Source organism: Sinocyclocheilus rhinocerous, unplaced genomic scaffold, assembly GCF_001515625.1.
Source record: "Sinocyclocheilus rhinocerous isolate Xijiao unplaced genomic scaffold, SAMN03320098_v1.1 scaffold289, whole genome shotgun sequence".
NCBI classification, from domain to species: Eukaryota; Metazoa; Chordata; class Actinopteri; order Cypriniformes; family Cyprinidae; genus Sinocyclocheilus; species Sinocyclocheilus rhinocerous.
In genome coordinates, this window is record NW_015636845.1 from 1902535 (window position 1) to 1918389 (window position 15855).

The window sequence follows — 15855 nt, forward strand, 5'->3', positions numbered from 1 at the left end:
CAAAAAAACTTCCGATATGTTATCTCTATAAAACAACTCAACTATGAAATGCACAGACTGGTTATATGGATGTTACTAAATGACCATAAGAGTCAGGAAAGCTGGGGAACACTGTCATTAATATGTTAATAACTAATATCATAACTGGTATTATGAATGATCCCAAAGCATTAAGACTGGGATGTCTAATTTTGATTGCTGCGCAAAATAGTATCTTGTTCTTCTAGAAGAAGAATTTGATTGTGGCTGCAGTAACAGGCTTTGCCTGTTGTTGATCTGCTGTTGAATGCACTATTTGTTCAGAGAAAGGGGAACTGCTGGATGGCCTTAGTGAAAATGAGACGGGCGTGGGGGATTTTTTAGACAGATGTAACTTATTTTTTAAGTACAAGTTCACAATGTTGTATTAATACCTTGAAAATACCTTAAATGTAATGACATTTGAATTCAGAAATTATGTCAAAATTTTTTTTTAAATGGGCCTTCAAAAAGTCAATTTTTATTATTCCAACTAAAATGAAGTTGGGATAAAGTCATTGGAGAGCTATTGTTTTACATTATAAATTAAATCCATGTAAATCACTCCATATGTTTAAATTCGTTTTTGTACAGATAATCTCTTTGTAAAAGAGGTGAATAAAAAGAAAATGTTCTATAGACATTCATTCTTTTATATTTATTTTCCACAAATGAACAGTTTGGTTTTGAACTCTTGTGGTGCTTTTGAATGTTACTGAAGTGATTCCTATTTCTTTGCAGCTATCAGCTCATCTTATTCTTATTTGTAGATTCATTCTAAATCTCAGTGGGAGAAAAGCACAGTCATACCACTGCATAAGCTGTAATGAAATTTACAAAGTTTAGTAACTGTTGCGATTATCTAATTGATTCCGATTCACTGTTCTCATCATCCAAACCTGACATGATCTCCTTGAAATTACAATATAAATGATCAGTTTTCTTGTGTTGTTTGTAGTAGACTTATGCTCCAACAGAACATCCTTTAAGCACACATTGGACACTTGCATATTACCTTTTTTTCTGGCAATGCCCTACTACTACTTGCTTAGGGGTGTGGAATTGATTGTTGGTTTTGGATACACCACAGATTTTCAAACCAGCACCCACATTTTTGAATATTTATCCATTTATTTAGTAGTGAAATGATGATGGGGTTCTGTCTTTTTGAAGGCACTTATTTGTATATGTTGTTTTTTTGTTTAATAATGTGAATTGTAATGGACTGTTACATTATTTCATTCAACGTCACTCTCTGAGGTACTTATTTTAACATGGCCTTTCATAACAATAAAAGGGTTTTGTGTTTATTTGGTTTTATTTGTTTTCAGTAGCTCATGTTTTGTTTGTATTGAATCATTTGTCATTGAATGGTGTATGGATTTCAAATATTTCTGTCGTGCGATTTAGTTTAGAGTGTGTACATTTGTTATGATGTCTTGTGTTGCCAGAAAGCTGGCTTTATCGATTCATTGTGATGAGTTCCATAAGCTAAAAAGATGCATATGGAGTTTATTGCTTTCAATCTATGATCTTTCAGAAATACACAAATGTTTTGTACATTGTACATTTGCTACTTTTATTATCAATAGTTGCGGATGAATAAAAAGACATTCATTTGAGAAGGACAAACTGTATGAGCTTGGTTATTTGACATTATATCTGATATATTGTGCCATTTACTTGCATGTTGTTTAATTACTTGCATCTTTAATTAATATGTCATATATTCCAAACAGTTGACTCAAACACCACTACATTTCAAAGTGACATTTTACAGTCTTGTTTATCAGTCATTCATGGCTCCGTAACGTCTTGTAGAGATCACCCTGTCTTGTAGTAACATGATATTGCATTAACAATGCCATCAAAATTGTGCATAAAGTTATTTAGTCCTGTTGTTTTTTCCCTTAAATGATTATTCTGCATAAATATTTTAATCCATCTGCAATAGGAAGACAATTACTCCTATACACACGCAGAGAATCAATCATTTCAATAACATACAGTGCATGTTAGCTGTATAAAATCACTCAGTAGTTATATTAGCAGAATATAGACACTAGTGGTCTATGTAATATAAATTAATATACATTTGCCTTTGAAAGAATATAAAAAAAAAATGATTTCAGATTTTGCATTGCTGTTTCGCAGTGCTCTCTCCCTCTCTCTCTCCACAGCATGACAGTTTTTCTGTGCAGTAGTTTTCCACTGACAGCCTCCATTTAATTTGCATTCAGATGCATGTTAGGAATGGAGGTGACCCAGTGGAAAACTTTCTTGAAGATGAAAATGCGTGGGTGAATAATTGTTTTGAGCCAACCTCCACCTCGCACCTTTGTTTGGCAAAGCACTGCAGGTTGTTTAGGGTGTGTCAATACTCTATTTGATGTTTCGGAGAAAGATAAAAAACGGAAACATGTTCCAAGAATCTATTTTGACAACGTTCCAAATATATGACAATCACAATCTAAATGCTGCGAGCTCTTCAAACCAAGCCGATGCAGTACATCCTGCGGCTTGGCGTTTCACCTGTATAGGAGATTCAACATTCCTGGTCTAATCGAAGGCATAACCTTGTCTAACCTAATCTCTATCCATATTTGGTTTGAACTACTTATCCGTGAGTAAAGAAACAAAGTATGATGACAAGACTGTTGGACTTGAGAGTGATGAGAACAAATGCAGTACTGAGAAGTGCAACATGCAGTGGAAAGTCTGTTCGCATCCATTCAACAGGCGATATTTTACCTCTTCCGTACCACTCAACCTAACAGCATCTTATCAGATATAGAGCCGTTCTGTGAAAACTTATACCCGTTTATTTGCTCCTATGTTTGGTTAATGTTACTATGACCTCTTTTTCTATCTCTGCATTTCCTCCTGAGGCTGGTGCTGCTACTACAGGCAAAAGTGGAAAAGTACTGGCAAAACAATGCCGTGGGCTGCTCTTTGTTCGTTGTTGCAGCCGGAGAGAAACAGTGAAAAACAACGAATCTGTTTCAACATATATTAGACATGCACATTTGGACTGACTGCTTCATTTTGACAACTAAAGGCTGTGGGAATTGCACTCAGCAGAATATGTCACTCCAGTTAATGACCAATTCAAATAAGAGAATGCACTTTGTATGCAAATAAGTTGCAAGCAAGGGTGATTGTAACTGGAATTCAGAATGCATATTTTAACGTTTTACTTGTGGGAAATAAACTACCATATGTCCATGTTCTTTTACAAATCATGTTAGTTAGAATGTTACCATACCATCTAATTAAAAGCTATTGACATTTGAATGAAACAAGCTGTTTTTGTTTTTAAAGAAAATGATGAAATTACTTGCAATTCCAATTACTGTAGTTATGAGGAAATTTACTTCATAAATTAAGATAATGATAAAAAAAAAACCCTGCAGTTTTCTCCAACTGGGTTTGGGCAACATTATATTATTGTGGTATTATCTTTATTTGCAAATAAAAAATCTAACAACCACGACACTGAAGTATGATTCACCATAAAATGTAAACGACAACTCAAGCATTTGATTATGAAATGACTCTTACATAATAGCATGTCGTATATTGTTAAGAACATTTTCAAGCATGTCATTCTTGAATCATCCACAATTCCTTTTTGATTTGTTTTAAACTGAAGGATATCATTTCTTTTATAACATTTGTAACCCTAGTTAAAAATAACAACAATAAAAAATATTTGTAATCATTAAAATGTAATATTATTTTTTGACAAAATGACATTACACACACACACGCACACACACACACACACACACACACACACAAAGAAAAAAAAGAAAGAAACCCCCCACAAACAATGTAATGAAGTGCAAAAAAAAAAAAAAAAAGGAAAATTCCTTCTTATTAATTCAGTAATATTAACTATATATGTATGTAAATACTGTCAAAAAAAATTATTGTAACTCTTTTAACTGTTGTAAATTTACTGTTTTCCAGATACAAGACATTCAGCGCCATTTGGATGTTGGTTAAGAGTTTTTAAGAAAATCTAGCGTAGCGTTAGTTCTGGCAGGTCACGTTAGTCAAGCTCGCATCAGCTGACTCTCAGCTGATCCCCATCAACCTATGGGAATACGACACCTATCTAAGCATTCATATATAAGGTCCCTCAGTATTACCAGCAGTTTTCGCATTGGTCATTAGCTAATTACCCACCTCCATCCCCAACTCCTCCTCTGTCAGTCAGGATTCAGCCTTCTGATTCTCCTTTGAATCAGACTAATTCTAAAATGTGTACATGACATTATTGAACTTTAACGATATCTGCAATACATTTATGTTGGTTCTGTTCTGTTTACCCTGGGGGGGTTATCGCTGCTCTCCCTGCTCTCATCCATGCTAGGCTGCATGAATGCGCAGGGAGTTCTTGCCCAGAACAGAACCATACCACCAATCCAAACTGTATGCTAATTGTCAATCATCTTTGACGATAGTGGTCCTGACAGAACTGTTGTTTTTGTCTATTGCTCTGCTATGTATAAAAATGACAATTAACCTTAATATTGAAAGGTATTCAACATGTTTGTGGTTATAATACAAGGTAGTTAACTGAATCATACAATGTGAACAATCTCTCAAAGACAACATCTCTGTCAAGCCTTAGGTCATGCAGTAATGTAAACCTGTCACAAGCAATCACACACCAGGGCAGAGACACATGGAAAACAGCATTGTTCAGTATATTATGATGAATCATACTGTTCTCCACCACAACCCACAGCAAAACAAACACGGATGCCACACATTCCCAAAATTCAATATAGATGGCCGGTTAAGCGGTTCGGCAGTGCAGGAGATTCCTCAACTAATGTAATCATTCCACAAAATGGCATCTGAATGAAAAAGATAAATATTTATGGATGCTGAGTTAATCAAGACACTTTAGGAGTGAGTTCAGGCCTGTGGTAACAGACCTCAAAGGAGCCACACTGATGCTCCATCATCACAGGACCAAACCGGTTTAGCACAAGGTGCAGAACACATATTTAACTACTAAATGCTATTGAAATTACTATTTAAATTGACAGTAGTAAAGATGGATCATCTTACATCTGCTCTTGCTGTCTGCTTAAATGATGATGTTCAACCCATGACCAGTCATTACCATAAGTTCTCCTTCTTCTCATACTGCTGGTTTTCTGCTCCAGTACCTTGGAATGTTACATTGCTCCACACCCCTCAGGTCAATTTATTGTGTTACGTATTAAATTGCCCTTTTGATTCTAATCATTAGCTGTCCTTTTTAAGGTCTATGTCCTCCGATGTATAATGCAACTGCATGCACCTTCTACACTGGTAGTCTTTAGTGAAACATGATGTACTGTACTGTACATTTATACTACTGTACTATACATACTTCTAAAATAAGTAAATATAAAGTGTAGAGTTCAGCATCACCTTGCAATAAAAAAAACCCTAGATATTTCTTGCCAATTGTTTTTATTTCTCCGATCAACTTTGGCTTTTTCCAGTCTGTTATTTTCAGAAATAAAAAAAAATGTAAAAAATGGTACATGGTAAAAGCCAGAAGGGTGGAGGGTAAAAAGGGTGTCACAGATCAAACGACAGAAACTGGGTGAGGCACGATGACGCTAGAAGGGACAGACTTCATGGAAAATTACCATGCTGTCTTTGTACTTTTTCATTTCTCTCTGTAACCTTCTCAGAATTTTCTGAGAAATCCAAAGTGATATTACCATTACATATATATAAAATGGTAAAGTACAAAAGTAATGGTAAAAGTGGTTAGAAGTGATCATTTTAGTGCGTAAGATATACAGTATGTGGTTCAGAAAGGTACAGTACCAGAATGCATAAAACAATATAGCTATATATTTTTAATATAGTTGACAATCTGAGGAGACTACCCGAGTTAACACAAGCAGGATATAACAGCTCCATTAAAAACAGTGTATCATTAGATCAGGTTCTCAGGCAAACATACATGCAAATTACTTGGCTTTAAAAATTAACTGTAATTACTTCTTTCCGGAATAGTAATGAAGTAATTTATCTCAATGCAGCTTTTCTGTTACGATATACTGAGATTTTTAAAGCAACACAATGTTTTGGCCCTCTAGTTGAAGCATAAAACTGCTAGTTACTTGCAGAGAAGCATTGTTTTTGTAATTATGCGAGTTGTACTTAGGCCCTGTTTTACTGAGTGGATGAATCTGATGGTTTGAGGTATACTGGTGTGTACCCATGCCTGCATGGGATCGACCCCAACCTCTAAATACATAACCAAAGAAATACGGATATCCTAAAAATATGTCTTACAAGCAGGTAGGTAACACATATATACCTTTCTGCAGACTGTTCCAACCTTGCTTCAACACACCTGTCAGTTATTTTCCAAGTAACCCTGAAGACCTTAATTAGCCGGTTCAGGTGTGTTTGATTGGGGTTGGAGCTGAACTCTGCAGGAACAAGTTTGGAGACCTTTGGCACAAGCTCTCCTTCAGCTAATGATGCTGTGTTTCTGCTCCAGTAACTGTTATTTATATACCCCTCAACCCTCAGGCCACTTTACTGTGTTACGTATTAAAATGTCCTTTTGATTCTAATCAGTAGCAGTGCTCTCTAAACATCATAGTGTTCTTACGGTAATGCATTGTGTCATTTTATTTGCATGCATTTAGGTTCACTTCAGAACCCTTTGTGTGTGAACCAAATAAACAATATGTTGAAAATGTGTCTGTTTTAAATGAGAGAAAAGGGAGGAAATGTGGAACTGATGCAGTGATACAACTGATCTTGCTTACTTGTAGTCTTCAGCAATTTTCAAACATTTCATGTTCCATTGGAAAGTCAAATATTTCCATCACCTTTCCCCCTCTTCTCTCTCTCTCTCTCTCTTACTCAATTTCTCATACTTTTTCACTTTGTCCTTGAGTATGTCTTAAAGGAACATCATAGCTTTTCTGTGCTGGAAAGAGAGAAAATATAGTGTGTATCTGCAGAGACAGACTTTATTCTGTATCCGAAGAGATCACCTGTCTATCCAAACTCAGTTAATTAATTTAAATAGTACATATACTAGTACACAATTTGTCATTCAAGTGGGATTCAAAATCATTTGTCATTTGTAATATATTCATAGAGTATCACTTGGTTGATATTCTGGAACTAAAAAGAATTAAGAGAGAAATGATGGCCATTACACAAAGAAATAGAGGAGATTGAGAGGTTGTATGTTCAGTGTTGTTAGCAATGAGGACACTAAGAAAAAATCCACAGCATAGCTTGAATCAAACAATATGCCTCTGTGTTTGTGAGGTATGCTAAATTGCTTTAAATGTCAGTGCTAACAACACAGACCAACGCAGAAAACAGGGTTTCAGGGTACACTTAGAACATGTCCAAAGCTGTTTCATTTAGGATCTTCAGCTAAATGTTTACATTTCTTTGAGAAATGCAGAAACTGTGGACAATTTTTTTTAGAGAGAATTGAGTTGTACTGCAGTTTCTGAATGGCTGTATTGTTTGCTACACCATATGCAGACTTCAAATCTTGTGTGATATATTAAAAGGGACCATACAGGTGTGGCTGGAAAGCAGTATTCATGAATGTAGTAAACATAAAAAATGGGACTATCTGGGGTGTGACTGCCATTCAATTTCATACACATAAAAGGACCTTCCTTCCTTCTCACCCCAAACCATATAAAAATGGAACTGTATTCAATGGAGCTTAGATATGATTTACTGAAAACGAGTCTGACATGGGACACACATGCCATCTAGTGGTTTCAGTTAGCAACTTCAATTGAGACAAATATTGAACAGAGAACCTGTAACAACCAAGTTCTCTCTCCAGTGTTTCTTTTCTTTCTGTTTTACTTTGTGATTACGGATTGGCTAAATCTAAGCTTCCACCTGTACAGTCAGTCACAAACACCATGACTAAAATCCTTGAGAATTAACACCAAGTTCCACCATAGCCCAAACCAACTGCTGAGAAAAACGTTTGCAACGTCATCTGCTAAGTGTGATGCTTGTTATGTTGCTGTCAATACTAAGCACAGTGAAGACCAAGAGAAGGAAGCGTTACCTACCACAAGTACAAAGAGTGAGTCTGGTCTTCCCAGACTAAGGCATACTTCCAGTGTTCTGTTATCTGCCCGACATCCAATGAACCTTTACCCTTGGACACAAAACAGCTCTGAAATAAGTTCCAGAATAGGATTTGGAATGGTTTGCATCACCTAACATGAGCGATTTGTAAAGCATGTCAGCAGTTAGTTTGATTTAAGATTTATGTGTTATGTGTTGTAAGACTATTTTTTTAGACATTGTGACTGTATAAGAAAAATACTTTTTTAGGAATGCTGTGTCTAAAGCAATTAGACAGGAATCCTTGAGACAGCTGATCCTAATTTGGGCACAAGCATTGCTGGTGTCATTTCTGTGTCAACAAACTCTATTTAAAGTCAAACAGACTTCAAAGGTTCAGTTATAAAATGTGATTTAAAAGTAACAAGTGTGAGGACTGGAGACAAAATAATATTTATAGAAGCCTGTGGGCATAATTTGATTAATTACATATTAATTTCAGTTAAGTCAGTGCGCATTCATTCATTCATTCATTCATTCATATTTAGAGAAATCAATTGAAACTGAATGGAAAAAAATACAAAGTAAGTTTTAAAATGGTACAAAAAGTTTAAAAATGGTGCTCTTTGTCATTTGTCAGTTTTCAGAGGAGCCTGAAAGACAGTCTGACTTCAAACTACCTCTTACAGTTCTAATAACTGATTGTACACTTAAAAAAATTGAGTTGTAAGTAAAACAAATATTACTGGAATATGTTTCAAGAGAACATACAATTTCAGTCTTAGAGGGTTCCTGTCTCCATTAGGGACTCCAGTTTTTCTGCAAATGGCTTTGCAGAGCCCAAAACACCAATCACCAAATTTAACAGCACATGTACATTGTCAGCTTAACTTGCACACACATGTAGTGGGACATACCTGACCAAAAAAATTAAAAATCTCACACACAAAGACGTACACAGGTGTCCGGTTACAGTACAGTACACTAATTTACACAATGACTTTTTGTCATCAACAGCAAGCTGTTTTCCATCTCGCACACATGAACATACAGGAAAGAGTCCATTTGCTCCTGTTTACATATGTCTTATGTTGCAGTGAAGTCTTCATATCATTCCTTTCCCTTCTCAGCATCAAATGTCATTAGCTGAAGCCTAATCACTCTTCCCTAGTGCTCTTGTCCCTTTGCTGTCCAACTGGGGTATTTTTAGCTCTGAAACAACTGGGCTCCTAAAAAAGGGTTAGAGGAACACTGCTATGTAAGGTATCCTGTCTGCTCTCTCCCATCCTATTACCAGCACAATCCACCAGCCACTCTTTGTCTGTGGTTAGGAGAGAAGCAGAGTGTCAAGGGTTTGCCTGAAGAAAGCTGAATTTTCAGAAGAAGGGCACGCAAACCCTCGGAAAGAACGGTGGAAGAAGGCCTGGACGGTTTCCACTGTAATTATTTCTGTTATAAACTCTTGACTTATATTCCTATTTGTGACACTTCTAGACCAGAGCTTTCTTAAACCTACTGGAGCTGCATGAAGAGCCACTGTTTCTTTTTGGAAAGGTCTTAAGTCACTAGTATAGACCATGCAGACCACCTGGATCCTGCTGCTTGCCTCTCTGGGCCTCTCTACCCTGGCTGGTGCTGAGAAAGGCCTCGAATTCCCACGTTATGATGGCAAAGATCGTGTCCTGGACATAAATGAGAAGAACTACCGCAAAGCCCTGAAGAAATACGACATGCTGTGCCTGTTCTACCACGCTCCTCTGCCAACTGCAAAAGAGCTGCAGAAACAGCTACAAATGGCTGAATTAGTGCTAGAGGTAAGAGAGGACAAGACAAGAGTGAATGTATGGTGTAAGCTATAAGACTGAATGGACTTCAGAGAGTGTTATTTGGAGCAAAGCAACATGGAATTGCCTTTTTAAATTAAATTTAATGTAAATGGGTTGCAAGTATGAAATATAATAATAAAAATGAATGTAATATAATATAGGTTCAAATAAATTTTTTGTATGTAATATCAGTACTCTAGAGGCCCACAGGCTGCAGCTGACTGACATGTCTATCTTCACATCTCTTTTTCACTTAAGTATATATCTGGATTAAAAAGTGGACGTCATCAGTCACCATGTTAATCAGACACTTTATGTTCAGTGCACCTGATAGCTTCTGAATGTGGGCTCAGGAAACTGGTCCTAGAGTATTGGCTTTTAAAATTCAGCCATTTATACTACTCGCATCATGATGAAAGCAGGACACTGTGGGTATTTATGGAACGAGAACACTTCTAAAATGATTATGTAAGTGTGGCCTCCTTAACTCTAAATTCATGGCTCACAGGTTCACTATCTAGACAACGATGCCAGTGTGACTCAGCGGTACTCCATGTACTACTAATATTCTCTAAAACACGCATACATATATGTATAAACTTAGGTTATATGTATTTTATTAGACTTTAATTTTGTTTATTTTATTTTATTTTATTTGACATTTTCCTTGGAGCTTGAGCTAATAGTAAATAAAAAATGTGACCAAAAAACAAACAAAAACCCAGCCGTTACAGTGCTAATCATGATTTGTTTTTCCACAGTTAGCTGCTCAAGTCTTGGAGGAAAAGGATATTGGCTTTGGAATGGTTGACTCCCAAAAAGATGCTAAGGTTGCCAAGAAACTAGGTGAGGTGAAAACTCATATGCAAAACTTCAAATACAGTATATGGGTACGATATCTGAATGAGAATCATCATTGAAATGTTTATGCAGAAATTTAGACAATGTAGAAATGCAGTGTAATACATTTAAGATTAACAGTAAAAACACAGAAACTAGTCATTTAAACTGAATTACCAAAATTAAATAAATGTTTATGAATTATATTGCTATATGTGTATTCATGGAATTTATAGGCCTCATGAAGTGTTACGATAAGCTGTCAAATATTTTAAACACTTTTCAGCCATCTATCCCAACAAATCTTCATTCCATCTTAGTTTAACAGGTGTAACAAAAATAAAATGAAAATCTGTTTTGGTGAAAAAGTGATGGAAGCAACAGTGCATTGCACTGACTATAGAGAGATACAAACATGACTATTATGTACCCATGATACATGGCCTTAAAACATCTCCTAAAATCCTCTGCAAATATCCCAGTAAAAGAATTTTAGAACAACATCAATGTTTTTTGCAAAATTTGCATAAACAGATGCTGATACACTGTACAGTATGACTATATGCGTGTACAGCGTACTTTACATTGCAATGATGAATGTCTATATGTTTCATTGGAAGGTCTGCATGAGGAAGGCAGCGTCTATGTCTTTAAGGAGGACCGTGTGATTGAATTTGATGGCCTGCTCGCTGCAGACACTCTTGTGGAATTCCTTCTGGATGTAAAAAAAAATCTGTATTTATTGTAAATCTAGACATCTAATTTGTTGTAGTGCTTTTATGCCATTTTAACTTTCTGCCTCCATCTCTCCCTCATGCTTCAGCTGTTGGAAGATCCGGTTGAGATCATTGACAATGCTTTGGAGTTACGAGCTTTTGACCGTATGGAGGAAGACATCAAACTCATTGGTTTCTTCAAGAGTCGTGACTCTGAACGTAAGTATGTGTACGTAGACTATGAGGACCAGTTACATCCTTCAGCTGTGGTTATCTGATCTCTGCACTTTCCAAACACATACCTCATAGTATGCAAACCATGTAATAAATGTTAACACATTCATTTTTAAATGTCTGTACATTCCAGTTATGTTTTTAAATGCACAAAGAAATCTCTTGAGCATTGTAGGCTACTACTCTTTCAAGCTATAGTTGACATTTAAAGGTCATTTATTTCAAGTCACAACTCTGGTAGGCTACACTGTCAAAAATAAAGGTCCCAGTTGTGATCAAAATGGAATTTACAACTTTTGATTCAGTTGCCTTTTAATAAATATACAAACAAATGCTAGCTTCATTTTTTTTATTTTCTCTGGTTTCCTCAGATTATCTTGCTTTCCAAGAGGCAGCTGAACAGTTTCAGCCTTTTATCAATTTTTTTGCCACCTTTGAGAAATCTGTGAGTATTGTTTTATTTTATACTCTGTTTATGTTTAGAATATCTTTAAGCTATCATTGTGCCATTATTTTCTTTTGGGGAGTGGAGAATTCTCTACTGATGGCAGATGTGTTGCTTTAATTGTTGTGTTTCAGGTTGCAAAAGAGCTGACTCTGAAGATGAATGAGGTGGACTTCTATGAGCCCTTCATGGAGGAACCAGTCACCATTCCAGACAAACCACACTCAGAGGAAGAGCTGGTGGCCTTCATATCCGAGCACAGGAGGTAATCAGTAAAAGCTAATCTAATGATATTCTGAAGGATGGATAAACAGATATTTGATATTGATGTCAAATTCATACTGATGATATCTATTGACCTCCACAGACCAACTCTAAGAAAGCTCAGGGCAGAAGACATGTTTGAGACCTGGGTGAGCAATATTTTTTAAATGAAAATTTTATGGAATTGTATGATTGTTATATTCTATATGACTATCATAATTTATTGCATGGCTTTCTGGAAAACTATTTTGATTGGTCAGCTGCATTATCTAGTGGTCAGATTCCTCCTAATATCATCCATGGCAGTGCTCTATATCAGTCTGCTTAAACATTAACTTAAACTAGAGCTACATTGATGCCTCTCCTATCACACTGCAGACTCACTTTCTTGTTTTATATAAACTTGACTGGCGCCATCTTGCATGTCAGTTATTGATTGTCATAAAAATGACTCCAGAGGACTTCACTATTAATATTATTATATTATATTACATTGGACTGTTTATATTGTAAATGACTGTTTTTTTCTAATAAGCACCCGGTTTAAGATATCCAGTTATAAAATAATTGAAACCCAAATCAATATTTTATGTCCACATTGCCAGTGCACTCATTTATTGAGTGGTCATGTAATAAGTGGAACAGTGAAAAGTCAGCTTTATTGCAAAATAAAGCCCCGTTGCAGAGCAGAGAAATACCTGTGGATATCATAAAGGCAAGGCAAGGCAAGGCAAGTTTATTTGTATAGCACATTTCATACACAATGGTAATTCAAAGTGCTTTACATAAAAGAAAAGAAAAAAAATAATCACAACAATAAAACAAGGAATTTAAAAACTTTGAAAATGATTTAAAAAAATTGATTTAAGAGGTTTAAAATGAATTTAAGAAAACGATTATACATAGAATATAGTGCAATCAGTTCGGACATCGCACAGTGTTCATTCAATAAATGCACAGCTAAACAGATGAGTTTTGAGTCTGCATTTAAATGTGACTAATGTTTTAGCACATCTGATCTCTTCTGGAAGCTGATTCCAACTGCGGGCGGCATAACAACTAAAAGCGGACTCCCCTTGTTTTGTGTGAACCCTTGGTATTCACACAAAACAGTGTGTCATTGCTTGGTAAAGCAATGACACACTGAAATAAAAGTTCTCTTTTGCAGGAGGATGATTTGAATGGAATTCACATTGTAGCCTTTGCAGAAGAAGAGGACCCTGGTATGTACAATTTCAGGGCACCTCTTCATTCCTTTAAAAGCCAAATGATATTAATTTAGTGTGAGCTGCATCAAAAGGACTTGACCTTGAATATGATTTTCAGATGGTTTTGAATTCTTGGAGATTTTGAAGGAGGTGGCACCATATCAACAGCAAATTTGACAACAGAAGTGGAGCTGTGAGAGGACATGCAGTCGTATGTGTAGAGAGAGTATAGCAGGGACTCAGGACACAACCCTGTGGGGCTGGAGTTTGAGGTGAACTGGCCTACTCTCACTGCCTGTGAGGAAGTCATGGACCCAGCTGCAAAGGGTGGTATTCAATCCGAGATCACTGAGTTTGTAGGTCAGCCCGCGGGGTACTATTGTATTGATGCTGAGCTAATAAATAGGAGCCTTGTAGGTCTTTGTTTCTGTGAATGTGGGTAAGAGAAGTGTGCAGGACATAAACAATAGCATCCTCAGTGATGGTAGGCAAACTGAAGAGGGTCTATGGCAGGGGTGTCAAACTCAGTTCCTGGAGGGCCGGAGCCCTGCAGAGTTTTGTTCCAACCCTGCTGCAACACACATACCATGTCGTTTTCAAATAAGCCTGAAGGACTTGATTAGTTGGATCAGGTGTGTTTAAATAGGGTTGAATCTAAACTCTGCAGGGCTCCGGCCCTCCAGGAATTGAGTTTGACACCCCTGGTCTATGGTAATGGGGATGGAGGTGTTTTTGATGAGTCTCTCAAAGACCTTCATAACCAACCAAGAGGAAAAATTAGTATCAACAGCATCTCATTGTCTTCAAAAATTCCTTACGAGAAATAAAAGTAGACATAACTGAAACATAAGAAAGTTCTGCGAGAAAGGAGTCCAAAATGAAAATGGGCTGTAAGAAACATGGGATATCTCTTTATTGTCTTGCTGTAATCTCTTTCCAGACACTATTATAAAAAAAGTCTTACTGCTCAGATGTTACTCTTTTTATCTTTGGTTACATTGGGGATTTTCACCTTTAATGGTCAGGACAGTTGGAGGAGAAATGGGTGAGAAGGGAACAGGAGCAGGAAAGTATCTTTAGCTGGGATTCAAGCTCATGCTGTCTGAGGTGCAGTTGTGTCTTGATGTTGATGTGCTACCCACAAGGCTATGGCTCTGACTGCAGTTGCTCTAAGCCTAGGATACTAAGAGCCAATTCTTTTAAATATCTCATTTAGGTATCAGCTTTGTCTTCAATTTTATTTTATTGAGACAAAAACTCTAACATTCTCACAATGGTCTCCTTTGAAGCTTTAGAAGACATCTCATCATCATCATCATCATCATCACACATTGTACTCAGATTTTTCTCCTTAGAGACTCTGAATCTATTGCATTTGTCTCCTTTAAAGTTTTAGAAGAGATCTCAACTACATCACCACAGTGTCAAGTGTGCTTCCACTTAAGAAGGATCAAAGCAACAACTTTACTATCTCGGGCTGTCAGATCAGGCCTAAGGGATACTCCATGCTCAGATCTTTCTCCTAAAGACTCTGGTGGTCTCATATTTGTGTCTTCCAAAGTTTCAAACAAGATCTCAACAACAGTACACACTGTACTTAAGACTTTTCTCCTACACTTAAGACTTAGGAGCTGTGACATTTCTATTCAACATTCATTCAAAAACTGAGGTGCATAAGCTCAGATCAATGAGGTCGATTAATCAGTTCCAAAAAGAAATACAAATTGCTAATTGAAAGAACAAGTTGATAAAAAGATTGAACCTAATGTTTGGTAAATAATATAGCCTAACAAGAAATATATGAGCAAATTTTTGTAGGCCGGTCATTTTTAAACAGGAAAGTGGGGGGAAAACTCTCCCAAAAGTACAAAAATGATTGAGAAAAAAAAAACAGTTGTTATGGACTGCCTTGTGTAAGCAAAGTCAGTCAGTTGTAGTCCAATGCAATAACATTAACAAGCATTTTCGTCAAAATGACAGGAAGGCAACATGAGGATTATAACAGGTGGGAACCACAGATGTAGCAAGGGACTCGTTGAAGATGTATGTAAATAAACCTGCAAGCCGATCAGCGCAGGATCTCAGAAAATGACCAGAAATAGGCCTACCATCAGGGTCAGCTGCTTTTCTGATCTTCACTCGCTTCAGTGCCCTCCAATCCTTGTCCTCCAAGACATCCTGCGCTGTATCTAATGATGACATAACCTGACAGA

At 36.6% G+C, this 15855-nt stretch overlaps 1 protein-coding gene across 1 annotated transcript; it reads left to right on the forward strand.

The window, feature by feature from the left end:
• The first annotated feature begins 9418 nt into the window (after positions 1-9418).
• Positions 9419-13819, forward strand: LOC107748185 (calsequestrin-2-like). The gene is made up of 9 exons (XM_016562884.1): positions 9419-9923; positions 10697-10781; positions 11396-11496; positions 11599-11710; positions 12097-12170; positions 12305-12435; positions 12538-12583; positions 13603-13657; positions 13761-13819. The coding sequence occupies exons 1-9, from the start codon at positions 9687-9689 to the stop codon at positions 13817-13819; spliced, it is 900 nt and encodes a 299-aa protein (XP_016418370.1). The 5' UTR covers positions 9419-9686.
• Positions 13820-15855: the final 2036 nt, after the last annotated feature.

Coding starts and splice junctions, on each gene's coding strand:
- LOC107748185 (XM_016562884.1), top strand. CDS start 9,687: ATGCAGACCACCTGGATCCTGCTGCTTGCCTCTCTGGGCCTCTCTACC. Junction 11,711..12,096: donor CAAGAGTCGTGACTCTGAAC/GTAAGTATGTGT, acceptor TGGTTTCCTCAG/ATTATCTTGCTTTCCAAGAG. Junction 12,436..12,537: donor TTCATATCCGAGCACAGGAG/GTAATCAGTAAA, acceptor TGACCTCCACAG/ACCAACTCTAAGAAAGCTCA.